Source organism: Mirounga leonina, unplaced genomic scaffold, assembly GCF_011800145.1.
Source record: "Mirounga leonina isolate KUSES-001 unplaced genomic scaffold, KU_Mleo_1.0 Mir_53, whole genome shotgun sequence".
Taxonomy (NCBI): domain Eukaryota; kingdom Metazoa; phylum Chordata; class Mammalia; order Carnivora; family Phocidae; genus Mirounga; species Mirounga leonina.
The window spans coordinates 31627200-31644011 of NW_023270807.1; the positions used below are offsets into that span (position 1 = coordinate 31627200).

Sequence of the window (16812 nt, forward strand, 5' to 3'; positions counted from 1 at the left end):
TAGAGTGCTATATTTGGTAGGAAGTTGTTATGTGGCAATGAATGAATACCTATATGAATAGATCATCTGAAAACATTAATTTCATTGCATATAATATTTTAGGGGTGCTCTTCCCTGTTTTGTATGAATATAAGAATGATAGAGGAATGCAGGCATAGTCAAAGGCTGGGACTCTGTAGATCTGGGTTCTAGTTATGGCTTTGTTAACTTAAATGGTTGGCTAATCTTCAGGAAGTTAACTTAGTACTGGCTCCTTTTTCTTTAAAAAAAAAAATCAGTATCTAGTGCTATGGTAAGTTTTCAACATATTTTAAAGATGTCTCATTACTATTTTTATAGTGACCTTTATTTGCTTATGGATTTCTAGAAGTATACTACAGTATACACAGGGCCTTCTAAGGCAGAAAGATGGAGAAACCATGTCGCATTTGAGAAAGTGAGGTAGTTTTCTATGACCAGAGTATTGGTCGCAGTTATGTGTGTTTCACAGGAGATGAAGGTGAAAGTTGCAGTGGTAGGTTGGTTTGGTCTTGATCCTGTCAGTGATAGGGGGTGAGGATAGGGACAGAACAGGGAGCTCTTAAAATGTTATAAGTTGAAGAGTGATATTTAATGTTATGTTCCTTTTAAGAACCTAAATCTGATGGGCTTGTTCCTGCAATGGCCTAGGCAGTGGGTGACTAGATCTGGAACTAAAGTGGTGGCAGTGAGGTTGATTAAAAGGGGGAGGCTATAACAAATATTAAAGAGTTAGAATCACTAAGACTTCTGACAGAAGAGGGGAGAGAGTCCAGGATGACTTCTGAGCTGGGCTTTAAGCACCTAGGATGAAAGTAGTGGTTTATTCCTAGACTTCAAATGGTATGGATTTCATAGTAAGTACAGATTACATAAGAGTGTGAAGTAAAGCTTTTCCAGCTTTCTCATAACAATGTTTAATTTTACTGCTTTAAAAAAAATACTTTCTCTGAATTTGTAACAACTAGCAAATGCTGCAACAGATAGGTTCTGAGAATATCTAGAAATTGTGAAAAATATGAAAACTGGTACCTCTAATTCCACATTATCATTTAAGATTTTTAATTTTTAAATATATTTGGTTTACTTATTTTGTTTTTAAAAATAACAATTAAAACTGAAAGAGAACAACTCCCCTAAAACACAATTTTATGAAAACTGAAGGAATGGACTCTGTATTAAATATTTACAAAGAGTTCCTGAGACCAAAAACGGTGGCCCTTCTTTTCCAGCAGCTGGAATCCAAAAGATCTTGAAACCAGTCCTGAAAAGCTTGCTCCTATGCAAGAAATCCTGGTGGCTTTTGAGAGGAAGATAGAGAACTATTCTGGAAAATTTCAAGTGGTAGTAGAGGTGAGTCACTGACATGAAGAATTTGTCCAGGGACTACAAATACTCATTTTCTCTTTTTAATTAACATTTAAATATATATATATATATATTCAGATAAGGCAGTTTGAAAATCTTAGTCATTGTGTTCTAAAATTTTAATGAATAGAAAATAGTAGAATAAGTAGTATTCCCTCACCCACATAAAAATAAATATGTTGAAGTTTTAAGAAGCAAAAAGAGATACATTCAGTGATGTAACTTCAGCAATTCTGTTTCTTTAAGAAGATGATGATACTGGGAAAAGATATGATAAATAAATGCCATATTTATACTTTGTATTTTGAGTGTAAGATATACTTGGATGGGATTTTTAAAAATGTATTAATTTGATTTGATTCATAACCTCTTTGATCACTAGAACACTGTGTTCTCCTAGTAGGAGTGGAGAATACCAGTGAGGAGGAAGTCTCCTTGTTTTGACTCACATGCTGCTTGAAAACCCTGGCTAAGCTTACTCTGGATAATATTTTATTTAGAAACAATGCAGGATTAATAAGCCCCCTTAATTATTTTATTGTTTTGGGGAATTAGAAATACATGGACATGGCACAAACTTCAAAGGGTGCAAAAGGTGTAAAGTGAATAGTCTTCCTTCCACTTCTGTCCTTCAGACATCCAGTTTTCCTCCATAGGAACAACCATATTTATCAGTTTCTTGTATACTTTATCTGAAGTATTTTATGCATGTATACAAACATATAGGTAGTGTATATTTTTAGCTGTTTTCATATCCTTGCATAATAATCTTTGACCTTATAGGTGAGATTCCCTCCTGCATCTATTCCTCAGATAATTAGGTAGAAGAGTTTTAATTTACATAGTTTTACCTCCAGATTTAATGTAGACTTGTAGCACCTTTCCAGATTTAATGTAGACATGTAGCACCTTTCCATTACACACTAACATGTAAGATTCTATTGATTATTTTAATATTTTGCATTTTTGCCATTGGGAATTTAGAAGATCTAATTGCCGCATTATAACTTAATCATTTGCAACAGAGCAGTTAATGATCTCAGTCCTTTATTTTGTAGCTGTTATTCTTTTTCCCACTTATTCCATTTCTTAAAATAGCCAGTAAACTCCAAAGGGCAAGTCAGTACACACAAAAAATTTTGAAAACTATGCAGGTAGCTTCCTGAAATAATACATTAGTGTGAATTCTAGCTGTTGACCAGGTACCACTTAGTGTCTGAGGGAGAAAGTGCAGGAAACATTATGGGGACAGATAGGAGGTAGGTACTGAGAAAAGAGAGAGGATGCACAAGATGAAAGAGAGGAGAGGTCCAAGGAGCCATAGTTCTTAAACATAGCTACTGAACCTAGACTGGACTGTATTCAGCTTTAGTTAGCTAATGCAGGTAGAAGTCATACCCTGAAGTAATTACATCACTTAGTTGGAGTCCACAAAGAGCTCTGCTTTCCAAGATTTTGGTAGACTAAAGAAAGGGGGGAGAAATGACAAGTTTTATTCTCAGGAGAATGAATTATTAACTTGGAATTTTAGGTGGCCCGTCATTTATCTTGCCATTTATTGTTATTTCCTAATATTGAGAAAGACTTAAACTTAGACACATTTTGTTTCTATCTGTTCCTGTTACATCTTATCTTTACATTTATTGCAAGGCTCTTTTCTCACTAAAGCTGATTTTGTGTGCTTCTTAATTATTAGTTTTTTCATTGGAGATGCCCCCATTGACATGAAACAGTGATTCCTGTTACATTCGTTTGCCTACTTATTGATTCTGCGTATTTTCTTTATATCTACTCCCACTTTTTGTGGTATTTGTTACTTTTTTCGGTTATTTTTATTACTTTTTAAATTGAGGTACAGTTGACATATAATATTACATTAATTTCAGGTGTACAGCATAGTGATTTGACAACTCTGTATGGATAGTAGCAAGTGTAGCTACTACCATCTGTCACTGGTTTTGTATGTTTTAGTTTATTAAATTGTACAAATCCCATAAATAAATGCCAATTTATTTATTTTTTTAAATAATTTATTTGACAGAGAGAGACACAGCGAGAGAGGGAACACAAGCAGGGGGAGTGGGAGACGGAGAAGCAGGCTTCTGCAGGGAGCCTGATGTGGGGCTCGATCCCAGGACCCTGGGACCATGACCTGAGCCGAAGGCAGACGCTTAATGACTGAGCCACCCAGGCGCCCCACTAAATGCCAATTTAAAACTTTAAATTGACAACCCCAATTCACTTCAGTCTCTTTAAAACATTAAAACCTTAGAACTCATTTAGAATATAGGTTTTATTGTTTTTAGTGCAAAAACTAGGATTGGGTGAAATGTTTTCTTCTTAGAAAGTTTCAGAAATAGAAGTGTTTTATCTGCATTAGATTGTGAAGGAAGTATGTTAGCCTGTAGGTGTTTCTCAGCATTCTAGTTCAAATAGTAATTTTTGAAATTGAATCTCAGGCGATATGAGAGTCTTTGGGCAGGTGTTGTTTTATGTATTGGATTAGGTGGAGAAATTAAAAAAACACAGATTATGGATTGACAAGGACAAAATACATTTAAGTGTAGGTTTTGAGATTCTTAAGTGTGATTTATTATACCATTTTCAGGTGAAGCCTCCCTTTGCAATTATAATGGTGATTTTGAATGAAGACGGTTCAAGCAAAAAGTACAATATAAAATTGATCTTTCTAGGAACATACAATGTATAAAATGAAGACAGATCAAATTTGAAAATGAACAATAAGTAACACTAATTTTAAAGTATGTACTACCTAAATGGCATTTATCATAACTGTGAAGTACACATTTCACTTACTCTTCAATATAAATATATATTTTTCTTAAAGTAAAAAATGCATATTGACTATTTATTATGTTCTTATTATCATTTGTCAAGAATTTCAGTATATTTTCTGCTCACTTAATATTTGACTGTTTTTTAAAAATCTAATTTTGAGATGAACTATGGTTTATTAAGTAAATACCCATTTAAAAATATTTTTAAACAAACAGTAGAAATTTTGACTTAAGTAATTAAGAGTCCTCTTCCTCCCTTTTTCATGTTTGAAGTGTGAGAGAAAGAGAAAATTTACTGACAGAATTACATGCCTTCTGTAAAGCCAAAGAATTTTGAAAATTGGTAAATTTAAAAATTTTTGATAGTCTTCTTTTTAAGATTTTATTTATTTATTTGAGAGAGAGAGAATGAAAGAGAGAGCATGAGAGGGGTGAGGGTCAGAGGGAGAAGCAGACTCCCTGCTGAGCAGGGAGCCTGATGTGGGACTCATCCCAGGACTCCAGGATCATGACCTGAGCTGAAGGCAGTCGCTTAACAAACTGAGCCACCCAGGCACCCGATACTCTGTTTGATATCCTTACAAGTATTCCTCCTTTTGGAGAAGTGAAAATAGGTTTGGAAATTTAAAGTTTTTCAGAATGGTGCATAATATTAGGGTCTGGCTTGATTTCCAGGAAGCTAGATGGTAGAAGTTAAAGTAGCTAGCTCATTACCCATAACTGAAGTCTCATGGTAGTTAAAAATAATAAAAAATATAAAACTTACTTTTTCTTTTAAAATTAGTGTATTCCCTTTATCATCCCCCTTCCCCCATTTCTTTGCAACCAGTCCACTCATCTCAACTCTGGAAAACTGAATCATAAATTGCCAAAAAATAAACAACTAAAATTCTCCTTTCCAACAGTGCATTTTGCTGAAGCATTTTGGTTGAGAGACTCTAAAAGAAAAGCAATAATATTTTTGTAACAGGAATGATGTTTTAATAATGGAGGCAATACTTACAGTGTTCTTCTGTTTTGTGGTGGAATTTCCCGGACACTTACTTTGATTAGCTGGTGCCTGGTGGTAAGGATTGGGACTAGGGAGCTTGATCCTAGTCTGAACTTTGTAACTGATTCATTGTCTTACTCTAGAGAAAATCATATAACCTCTTTGTGCTTCAGTTTCTGTATCTGTAAAATGAGAACTGAGCCTCTAAAACAAAGAGCCCGGTGTTTGTAAGTCCTGCAGGAGGTAGTCCCCAGTTCCATTGGTTGCAGCCTGAGATCTCTAAACTCCTGAGGGCCGATGTTGGTTCTGTCAAGAGTCAAATACTCATGGAAACTAATAATCTTGGGCCTGTTACTTAACATCTTGCTACTTCAGTTTCCTTTCCTGCCAAAATAGGGTAATAATGCCTAAAGCAGGGTTTTTTGGTTTGTTTGTTTGTTTTTTGAAATTTACAATGGTGTGTGCGTGCGCGCACGTGCGCACACAATTTCTCTAATATACATGCAATTTATAATTATATATATGTAATTTATATATAAAAGTAAAGTATTGAGGCTAATGCTTATCACTGTAATTGTTAGGCTGTTTTCATTATTTTCTTCCGAGCGCTAGACAGAGTTTGCTCTTCAGGGCCAATAGAATAAGTTTTCATAAGTGTTCCATGTGGCCCTTAAAGGTAGTGTTTTGAAACTTTGATACTGACCTTCCTCCTACACTACTTCTGCTCTTTAGAAACCTAGAAAGCATCTGAGCCTAACAATATCTTCTTACAAAACAATCTTTATGTATCTGTGATGTCACTGAATCCTTGTTCCCTCTAATCCCAACTGACACACACACACATGCACCTGTACCCAGTCACTTTTTGGCAGCGGTCTCCTGTAGAAATGGCTCGTTATTTCACATTACTTCTCCCTTTCAGATTTTTATACCTCTTTTTTTTCTCTCCTATCTGATTGTGATGGGTAGCATCCCTAGAACAACAGTAAATAATTTGGTGTAGTACACATGTATGCCTCGTTCCTAATTATTTTTTATTTTGTCAAAATATTAAAATAAAGAGAATATTTTATATGAAATGTGTACTATCATATTCATTGACCATAAGATATCTCCGTAAAAAATACCTCTATTTTATGGACTCATAAGAAAAAATTATCAGTTACAAGACACTATCAATTTTAAGATGTATTCCTAGTTCATTAATCTTAAAAAAGGAAGAAAAATGTAACTTAGGGTCAGTGAGATATGGCATACATAGTAGATACTGTTTTTAGTCTTACTAAATTTTTTGTTAGAATTTCCATGTATTCTTGTTTGCTTGATGGAAACTTTTCAAATTTTTTTACTTTCATAGTTTCTATGAGTTACTTTTTGCTTTATTGCAGATATTGTGCAAACTAAGAGGCATTTTTCTTGTAGTTTTTCCTAAATGTTTAATGCCTTTATGATTACATAACTCGGATCATCTTTACTTCTAAATTCCCACCATGACACAAAGGTAAAGCATCATTTGAATACTTGAGATGGGAAACATTTTTTCTTTTTTCAAGAAGGGTGGGCTATAGTGAAAGTTTCTAAGCTCTTCTCCCCACACACAGAATTACAAATTAGCTCTACTCATATGTATGCTAGTATGTGTCATGATGTAATAGAGCCCTCTGACCTTATACTGTCAGTTCACCTTACACAGGTTTTCCCCCTCAGCTTATATACCCCTGGGATATATTTTGCCTTAGCTTCTGTTTTGTCTCCAAAGCTAAATAACAAAAACTGTTTCATTCTTTTTCAGTTTACTCTTCCTTATATTTCCCAGCCCCCTATTACTTCCCTTCCTTATGATCTCATTTACTCTGAAAGAGTACTTATGTTGAGGTGGGTTAGAATAGATATCCAGAAATGAGAGTATATTAGTATTTTGCATACCTTAAAACTCTCAGTTGGGAGAAAAAAGGGTCATTGTATTTTTTTTAAAAAGGTTTTATTTATTTATTTATTTGAGAGAGAGAGAGAGAAAGAACACGTGTGCAAGAGTGTGCAGGGGGAGAGGGACAAGCAGACTCCACACTGAGCGTGGAGCCCAATGCAGAGCGGAGCCCAAGGCAGACCCTGAGATCATGACCTGGGTTGAAATCAAGAGTCGGATGCTTAACTGATTGAACCACCCAGGCGCCCCATGTCACTGTATTTTTTATTTGAAGGAAGATGGTTCTGTGTATACTTCAGGGCTACAACTCAAGGTGGACAATTGATTATCTGTTAAACTTGGATTGTCTTCTTGGGGGTGTGGGTGTGTGTCTACGGAATCAGAAGAAAAAAGAAGGAATTATACAGACTGATCTTTCTACCAATTAAAATATTTTCAGGAACCTAAACTCTGTGTAAAACATTTTACATGTATTCATTTGTAACATGTATTCATGTAAAATGAATAATGTTTTGTTTGTAAATGCTACTTTCTAATGTAGTAGATTATCCAGGAAGGACTGTTTGGCTAATCCTTACAGAAGATACTGAAACTTAAACTGGTTTAAGTGATTATCAGATTATTTTATGCCTCCTGAGTAGTTCTTATTCTTGGGGTTTGTAGATTTTAGGGAAGCTTTGGGTCATTGGGTAATGTTTTTTGTTTTGTTTTATTTTTTTGTAGGGAGAGGATCCATAGCTTTCAGCAGAATCTTAAAGAGATTAACCCCAAAGCAATTAATCCACTTCTGTAGAGTTCTAGGTTAGCACGTTTCTTTTTTATCTGCTCTCCATTGTGATCCTGATTGTAAATCATGAAAACCCAAGAGTATTCTGAAACTCAAAACAAAGAAAAAAATTTTTTTTAAATTTTATTTATTTATTTGAGAGAGAGAGAATGAGAGACAGAGAGCACGAGAGGGAAGAGGGTCAGAGGGAGAAGCAGACCCCCTGCTGAGCAGGGAGCCCGATGCGGGACTCGATCCCAGGACTCCAGGATCATGGACCTGAGCCGAAGGCAGTCGCTTAACCAACTGAGCCACCCAGGCACCCAAAACAAAGAAAATTTGATCTTGAGTTGTTACCCTTGGAAATGGCAGTGCTGTTCAAGTGGCAAATCTAAAACAGTAATAAAACTGCCATGAACTACCAGGGAATTACTTTTAGGAAGTAGTGAATATAAATAAAGATGGTATTGTTTTCACAGAAAAAGACATTAGAAAACTGTGGGTCTACATAAGTTGAATAAATGTGAAGAATTAAAAATATGCTTCTACTTTGAACTTGAGTAGTTTCATAGTTGTGATTTATTTTTCTGAGAAGAATATATATCGGAAATAATAAATGTTACTTTGTATTTGTGTATGTGTGTGTATGTATATGTATGTATATATAGGAATTACTTTTTAATATTCATATGAATAATGAAAGTACTTCATTTTTCTTTTTATTTTAGTGCATGCAAGATATGGGAAATACTAAAGCAAGACTACTCTATGAAGCCAATCTTCCAGAGAACTTTCGAAGACCACAGACAGATCAGTATCCTTTAAACTTTATTTATTGTGGATTTTAAAAGAATTAACTCATTTTTTATACTTCGTATTTGAACTGTTTGTATTTAGGAAGATGTGAACTTTATAATACTGTTATTTATTAAAGATCGAAATTGATTTGCCCTGAGCTGTGCTTTGTATGCAGTTTTTAATAGTAATACATGATTTGCATAGTATTTTGATGTAATTATTACTAAGTGTAAAATATTATGACTGATTCTTCTTGATCTGCAGCTCTTGATTGGAGAGTATATGTTGTTTATTATTTTAGGGTATTATTAGAGATTTGACTTGTGAGCATCTTGAATAATTTTAAAATTCATTTCTAAAGAGATTTTCTTGATCACCTTTATATAGTAATCATATTATGTTAAGCAGTTTGACATGTACGCATTTAAAATTGCAGATCACATATTTAGTGCAGGTGGACCTGCTGAAGTAACTTATGCTAATATTTATGGCTGACATTCCGTCTTTGTTACAGGTTTCACAACCGTGTTTGCTTTTACAAATCTGCCGTAATGAATAAGTAGAATATTTTCTCACAGGCGTTTTAGTCAGATGTTTTTCACATTTGTTAAAGAAAATCATTTGATTATATAGGGTTTCTCAACTTATATTGAAGTTTGAGGAAATAGCTCATCAAAATTGATCTGTTCTATAAAATTATCAAATTGATTGTAGGTATTTGTGATTCTCTCCAAAGGTGATATTTGCAGTTTTTTTTTTTTTTTTTTTTTTAAAGATTTTATTTATTTATTCATGAGAGACAGAGAGGGAGAGAGAGAGAGAGAAGCAGGCTCCCAAGGAGCAGGGAGCCCGATGTGGGACTCAATCCCAGGACCCTGGAATCATGACCTGAGCCGAAGGCAGACGCTTAACCATCTGAGCCACCCAGGCGCCCCGGTGATATTTGCAGTTTTGACAATAAAATGTAGTTTCTTAAAGAGCAGTTATATATACCTATTTTTATACTAAAACAGTTCATGTGATCAAACAGTGGAAAAAAAAATGTGATCTTAACAGAGATACAGGCCATTATATATATTTTTATATTTGTATAGAAACCTTTTAAGTTATATTTAAGAAGTTAGTATTTGTATTTGGCCTTTTGTGTTTCTGCTCCCCCCACTTCTTCCCCAAAATTTAACAATCTGATATCCAAGGCTGTTTTTATTTAGCAAGTTCCTAGGGTAAAAGTGGTAGGTACATTTCAGACATAACAAATTGTGTGAGTAGAGGTATGAATGTGTGAGGAAACATGACATTTTAAGGTTTTGATGTGACAGGTTCACGTTTAGTGGGGCAAGTGGCAGAAGAAGCTTATTTTCCAGATTGTGAAGGGTTTTTGGTACCATATAGAAGCAGTGTGGACCTCATTCCATGGGCTCATGGAAGCTGAAGGATTTGAAAAGCCATGAAGGGTTTTGAAGCAGGAGAAACATTAAAAGCATTTACTTCTACCATAAGGAAGATTAGTCAGAGGAGACCTTGGAGTCAGAGACCCATGTAGAATGCTAGTACAGCCTTGAAATGAGCAATGATGAAGTTATAAATTAGATAATTAGATTGAATTAGATAGTGGCATTGAGAATGGATAAGAAAGAATTGGGAATATTGGAAAGAAATTGGGAAAGCAGGAGCAATTGGATTAGGTTGAGATTGGCCGTGTTTCTGAGGAAAGATACTGAGATGACCCCAAATTTTAAAGCTTGGTGGAGGTTCTATGGGTGAGATAAATAAAGCATATTCCCTGAGAGAAGAAATTCAGTACCAGATAAAGGTTGAAGGGTCAGAAATGAAAGGTAATGAGCCATACTTCATTGCTTTGGGCAGGTTGAGGTGTCTGTTGGACATATACATGGAGATCCCAATTCAGTAGCTAGAAACATGGGTCTGGACCTTAGAAGAAAGCAGGAAATACAGTGCAGATTATGGAGTGATTTAGCATGTAGATGATAGCATGTAGATAGCATGTAGACGATTGAAGTTTGTTTACTCAGGGCAATAGTCCTTTATTCTTTTTTGTGTGTTTTATTGAGAAACTTGGGAATGCTGTTTTCTTTCTCCTCTGAAAAGTGAAGGCCTAGGGCAGAACCCTGGAAAATAGAGCATAGTAGAAGGAAATATAGCAGAGCAAACAAGTAATGTCCTGGGTGGTTTTTACCAATTGCTTGCTAGTTGTATTTATTCTCTTCTCTCTGGTTCTCACCCCCAAGCCTGAGTTGACATATAAGATCCCTCAACTGGAAGAATCTCCTTTTTGTGGAAGTTTGTACGTGTGTTGGGGTTGGTTTGGTTTGAGTTGAGTTTTTTTGGATTTTTTTTGAATACTGCAGGGTAGTTTTTGGTAGTATCCTTTATTTAGTTCCTTGTGGGTGAAAGTGGCTTCCGAGTTATTTAATACATCGTCATGATTCCATATTGTTTTCAAAGAAGCCTGGAAGATATTCAGGAAAGGACTGTATATTAGCTTCTTGGTATCTTCTTACATTGAACTATGTTCTGTGCACTATTTCGTGTATGTTGGTAGGAATATTATTTAAGTAATTACCATTAATTTTATGATGATCCTTATAGAAGTAAAGGATTAATGAGGTAGTGAGTTATTCTGATATTTTTGCTGATATATTTTTAATATTTAAGTATTTATATTTAAATATTATAAATATTTACCTAAACATTTCAGGGAAGAGAAGATTTTTATAGTGAATTGATTGGCATTGGGTAGGATTACATCCTTGACCTTTAACACACTGAAGATACAGCAGCTAAAGTAGTCTTATTGCTTAAAAAAGGTTTGCTGGGTGCCAAGCACTGAGCTTGGCCTTTTATCTTCATTATGTTTTTAAATTATCCAAATAACCCAATGAACTAGAGCATAATATTTTCATTTTGGGGGTTGGGAAGGATGGGATGCTCAAAGAGTTATTAAGAAACTTCTCAAAGCTTCCAGACTTTTCCTTCTGTAAAAGGGCACTTGAATATTTTTTAATGATAGTCTGAGTAAAATCAGTGTTGCCACTTTGAGTCTTGATGGCCTTTAAAAATAGATAGGCTTATGGTTGGGAACTCTGCGCTAGATCATAAGGTCTAGGTGTAGATTACAACTTTTAAGTACCTGATGTAATTCATTTCAGGCTTTTGGATTATGTATATTTTTGCTATTGTTTACTCAAACATGCATATTTGATTTTTCAAACTAAGTGTTACTTCTAAAGTGTTTACAAATTATGATCATATTTATATGAGGTTTTGATCTCTTACTGTTCATAAATAGATAATCTAATGGTTGTCAGAAAATAAAGAGGGATTTTGTCTAAACAAATTTGAGATAGAGGACTATAGAGTATAAAAGGCCATGTCCCAGACCATGAGATCAGCCCCTATATCTAATATAATACTATGGCCTTTAAAAATTGTTTTACCTTAAATATTACAGCAATATCACTTTATTCCCTTCTTTTAATTATGAAACATTGTGATTTGGAGGTTTTATGAGGGAAACTAGTAAGAAAACTAGTCCCCTTTATTTCATGAATCATTCTAAATTTCATTGCTCTTTGAAAAGCCTAACATCTCTGCATTTTTATTGATTTAAATATTGTTGCCTCATCCCCAGAGGCAAGTGGAACCAAACTGAGTAAAACTCACATAATATGGGGCCTCACTGCATTCTTAACAAGATTTGTCACTTTTTAAAAGCTTTACAATTTACAAAGTTATGCAAAAGCTGCTGTGAAAGTATAATTTCTCATGTGGGATGTGTTTAATTATAGGCTGCATGTACTAGTGCATGACAAATGATAAAGCTTTACATTAAGCTTTTCATTATTAGGGTATTTCATCTTATCTAAAAACTTTAATTACTTCAGTTCCATGAGGTCTGTTGTGCACCAAAGCTAATCAGCAGTTTTTCTCCTTTGAGCTTTTCAGGATTTTATTGCTGTCAGTGGTAATGTGTCTGGAATTGGAAGATTTTGTTCTCGGGACTAAATATTAATTTAATTGTCTTTAAAATGGTATCTTTAAGAAAAGGGAAAAAAATCTCAAATTATAAATAAATACATGTTAAAAGATAAAATACAAAGTAATGTTAAACTTTTGGGGGGCTTGTATAGTATCATTTGTTAGTTTTGAGGACAGGGACAGTTCAGGGTACTGTGTTGAATGTTTTGTAACTGTAGGCATGGGGAAGATTCTGGGGTATTTGTTTTTGTTTGTTTACTAAATGCCAAATCAGCCACATAAACTTGAATTGTTATTAATATTTCCTTACCTTGATTTCCTGAAATTATTATTCTAATTTTTTGGTTGTATTATTGATGTCTGTCAGTAAAAAAATCCTTATGTCTCAAATGACGCCTAGAAACTAGAGAATGAAGATGAATATTGACTGATCTCCAAATTCATTGGTTCTTTTGTTTTTATCAGTTGCTCATCTATTTAAACTTGATGATATGCAAGCCATCTTAACCCTGAACATGGTAGTTCCCGTCCATTACCTCCATCTACCATGGTAATAAGAGCTAAAAATTAAATAGCACTCACTACGTGCCACACACTGTTCTTAGTTCTTTACACACACTAGCTTATTTAATTCTTACAATAATCCTGTGAGATGGGTCTTAATGTTATCTCTATTTTAAAGGAGAGGAAACTGAGATACAAAGTTATATAAAAGCAAAAGCAAGCTAACTCCATTTATTGAATGCTTATTGTCTGTTAGGTGCTGTGCTAAAGGCTTTATATGTATTATTCCCATAACTCTTAACAACTTTGTGAGTTGAGTAGGATTATCTTTTTTTATGTATCTAGGTATGGGTTCAGCAGATTAGCTGACTTCAGGGTAACAATAACTGCCAGTTAAATAACAAGTGCCTACTGGTACCAGAAAATGTGAGGGTGTACGTTGGGAGACCATCTTCTTCGAAAATCAGTACTAGAGTCAGCATATAATGCAAAACTGTTATCAGAATGTCCATTGAAAATTCCTTAAGTTGTCTGTAGTGACAGATTGTAGACATAGTGATGATCTGTAAATCCAACTTGACTGTTTTTTGCCCTCTTGGGCAAAATTGGGATACAATTCAGGAATCAGTAACTACAGGCCTATGAGCCAGTTCCTGTTTTTGTAAATAAAGTTTACTAGAACACAGCCATGACCATTCATTTATGTATTTTCAAGGCTGCTTTGGAGCTACAAAGGCAGAGTTGAGTAGTTGCAACACAGACCATCTATCCTTCAAAGCCTAAAATATTTACCTTCTGGCCCTCTAAAAAAAATTTGCTGATCATGGCAATAAATCATTGTTTCTTTAGGTGAATTAACAATGACAGATTGGCTTGCATTTGGGACCTTGTACAAATATACATAAAGACTGTGTGATATGTTCTTGCTCTAAGAGTACGTAGGAACTGAGAGCAATCAAGAATATAGCATGTTCCCTAAATCACCGTCCTTTTTCAGATGACTCCCATGGAACTTAAAAAATGCACTCTGTGGTGTGCTTTGATTGGTTTTTGAAAAGTATTGTTTTATGTTAACAATAGGAAGATCCAAGTAAGTTCTCTTGCCCTAATGATTTATTTTATTTTATCTTATTTTAATATCCTTGGAAAACATCAACTTTTGTCTCAGAATTTTAGAAATTGTTTACTTTTTAGATAATTTCTGAGAGGGTTTTATATCATGAGCAGAACCAGATCCAGCTATATTTGAATTATTTATATAAAATACATTAAGTATGAATTAAGATTTCACTTATATCTGTTATTTCTGAAAATTCACAGCAACATGTGATTTCACCAGATGTTTGTATTGTTTTTCACTCAAAAATATGGCATACTTAAAATGTTTGCCTTTTTCAAATTCAGTATTTATAAAACATCAGAGTTTTCAGTATTTTAGCTTTACTATTGGTTAAATTATTTTATATATTCTATTTCTAACTTTAATGAGTTTTCTAAGAGTAATTTTTAAAATCAAACAGTGATCATTTTTCATCATAAACATTTCATAGATGAGAGTAGTAAATCTTTTCAAGCTTTAAGGTGTAGTATACTCTAAACAATATCTAAAATGAATATTGTTTCTATCTTTAAGAAGGAAAGATGTCAGTATTACTTTCTCTGATATTTAATCATAAAAATTATAATTTAAGAATTCAGATTTCTAAAAATTTTCTGTAGTTAAAAAAATAGCTGTATATGTATGCTATATTGTATGTTATATAACTGTAAATATAATTGCTGCTAAAATACACAAATTTACAAACATATATGTACAAATAATAAATATATTCCATATCATCTGAAGTGAAAATGACATCAGGCTAAGTGAAGTCTATTTTCTTTCCCTTTTTGTGGAGGTAAATAGTTGTCTCTACAATGAAAATTGCTCAATATATCCATATGCGTACACCTAATCTAACAGGCCAACTTTTTTTGTTTCATTTTTTTCTGTTAAAAAAATAGAAAAATGTAATATTGAACTTGGATTTATAATCATGAGCAAACTTAACATTTAGCTTATTTACAAGTTTGAGTAAAGTAACATTATAGCATTTTATGGAAATATTGGCATATTTGTGGTAACTTTTTGGTATTGAATTGGCTGCGAAAATTTTCACATACCTAAATAAGCAGCCTGATGGCAGATTTGGGGCCTTTCACTTTAAAAGGGTCTCCAAGGGTACTTTGAAAATACCCTCCAAATTTAACATTCTTTTCTAGATTTTAAAGTATTTATTATCATTAGCATAAAATAACTGACTGATTCACAGATAAACTGGTGATGATCAGGAACATTCTGAAAACACTGATGCTAAACATTCCTGGTTTTGAATCACAACTCTTCCTTGTACTGTAGAATCCCAGACTTTTTAAACTTCCTGTGCCTCACTTTTGGTTGTGAAATGGTACCTACCTTATAGGTTGTTTAAGAGGAAAAAAGGAGATAAAGATCACATAAAGTGCCCTTCACATACTCACGTTGTAGAAAACTGTCTTTAAAAATAGCTTTCATTCAGCTTACTTAAAAAATTAAATGTTTAGATTTCCTTCCCTGGCCCCCTTTGAGTGCTTTCATAATACCCCAACTTTTTAATATCCACTGTGTATTCGTGTGTCAGCTCTTTCTGTTACCTATTGCCTCAACTGTCAATTTAAAAGGCTGTTATTAATTTGTGACAAGGAGTTTTGACTGAAAGTGTATTGCTTTACTGCTTCAGGTAACTGTTCTTTTGAACAGAAGGATATCTTAATGGGGATCTACAGAGAGATTGTATTTCAGTATAATTCACATTTCCTTTGTAATTCTGTGTATTTTATTTTACGCATTTAAAAGCATTGTCCCAGGAAGGAGTTCATAGGCTTTGCCTGACTACCAAAGGGGATCATGGTGCTAAATGGAAAAATTCCCATTTTAGTGAAATACGATAAAGTAGTGATTGAGTGGTAAGAGAAGTCTTCAATATCAGATAACTCAAAACTCTCAAATCCCACTAGAAATGGCTCACTCTGTCAACGTATAAGGCTAGTCCAGCCAACTCCAAAAAATTAAATAGTACTGACTTTGGTTGTAGCTTCTTGACTTCTCCATTCCTCAGCTTTGAAAGGAAAAAAAAAAAAAGGCCTCCATTCTTCTAAAACACGGGGAATCCTCTGTGATGCAACCAGGGGAAGCCATGTATTGTGGGAAAGAACAGAAGTATTGGAATCACAATTGTTAAATTTTTCTGAATTGCTAATTACTCATCTGTGATGTGGAAATAGTATATATATTACTGGGTTGTGGAAGGATTAAAAGAAACAAACTATCGACAACACATAGCATACAGCGTTTGGTACGTTGTGGGTACCGCATGGCTATTAGTTTCCTTACACTGAGAATTTAAAATGAAAGAGTTTGGTTGGAGGTGGAGATTTGGGGAGTGTGGTGGAATTGAGAAATGTGGTTACTTTTCCTTCTAGAATTGGTTTAGGTGGTTTTGTTGAATGGGGAGAACTCCCTGAAAGAGACTTTCTGTGGCAGAAAGAAAGGTAGGTTACAGAATTTAGTTGCAGAAATAGTGTGAGAGGAAAGCACAGACTGGGAAGGAGGAAAATTGACTAT

The 16812-nt window shown here is 34.1% G+C and overlaps 1 protein-coding gene across 2 annotated transcripts in view; it reads left to right on the forward strand.

Moving 5' to 3' along the window:
- Positions 1–16812, forward strand: part of SMAP1 (small ArfGAP 1) — a 159341-nt gene that overhangs the window by 46384 nt on the left and 96145 nt on the right. For both annotated transcript variants that reach the window (XM_034991285.1, XM_034991284.1), the window contains exon 3: positions 8597–8682. In XM_034991285.1, coding sequence (XP_034847176.1) covers positions 8597–8682 — 86 coding nt within the window. The remainder of the gene's footprint in view (positions 1–8596; positions 8683–16812) is intronic.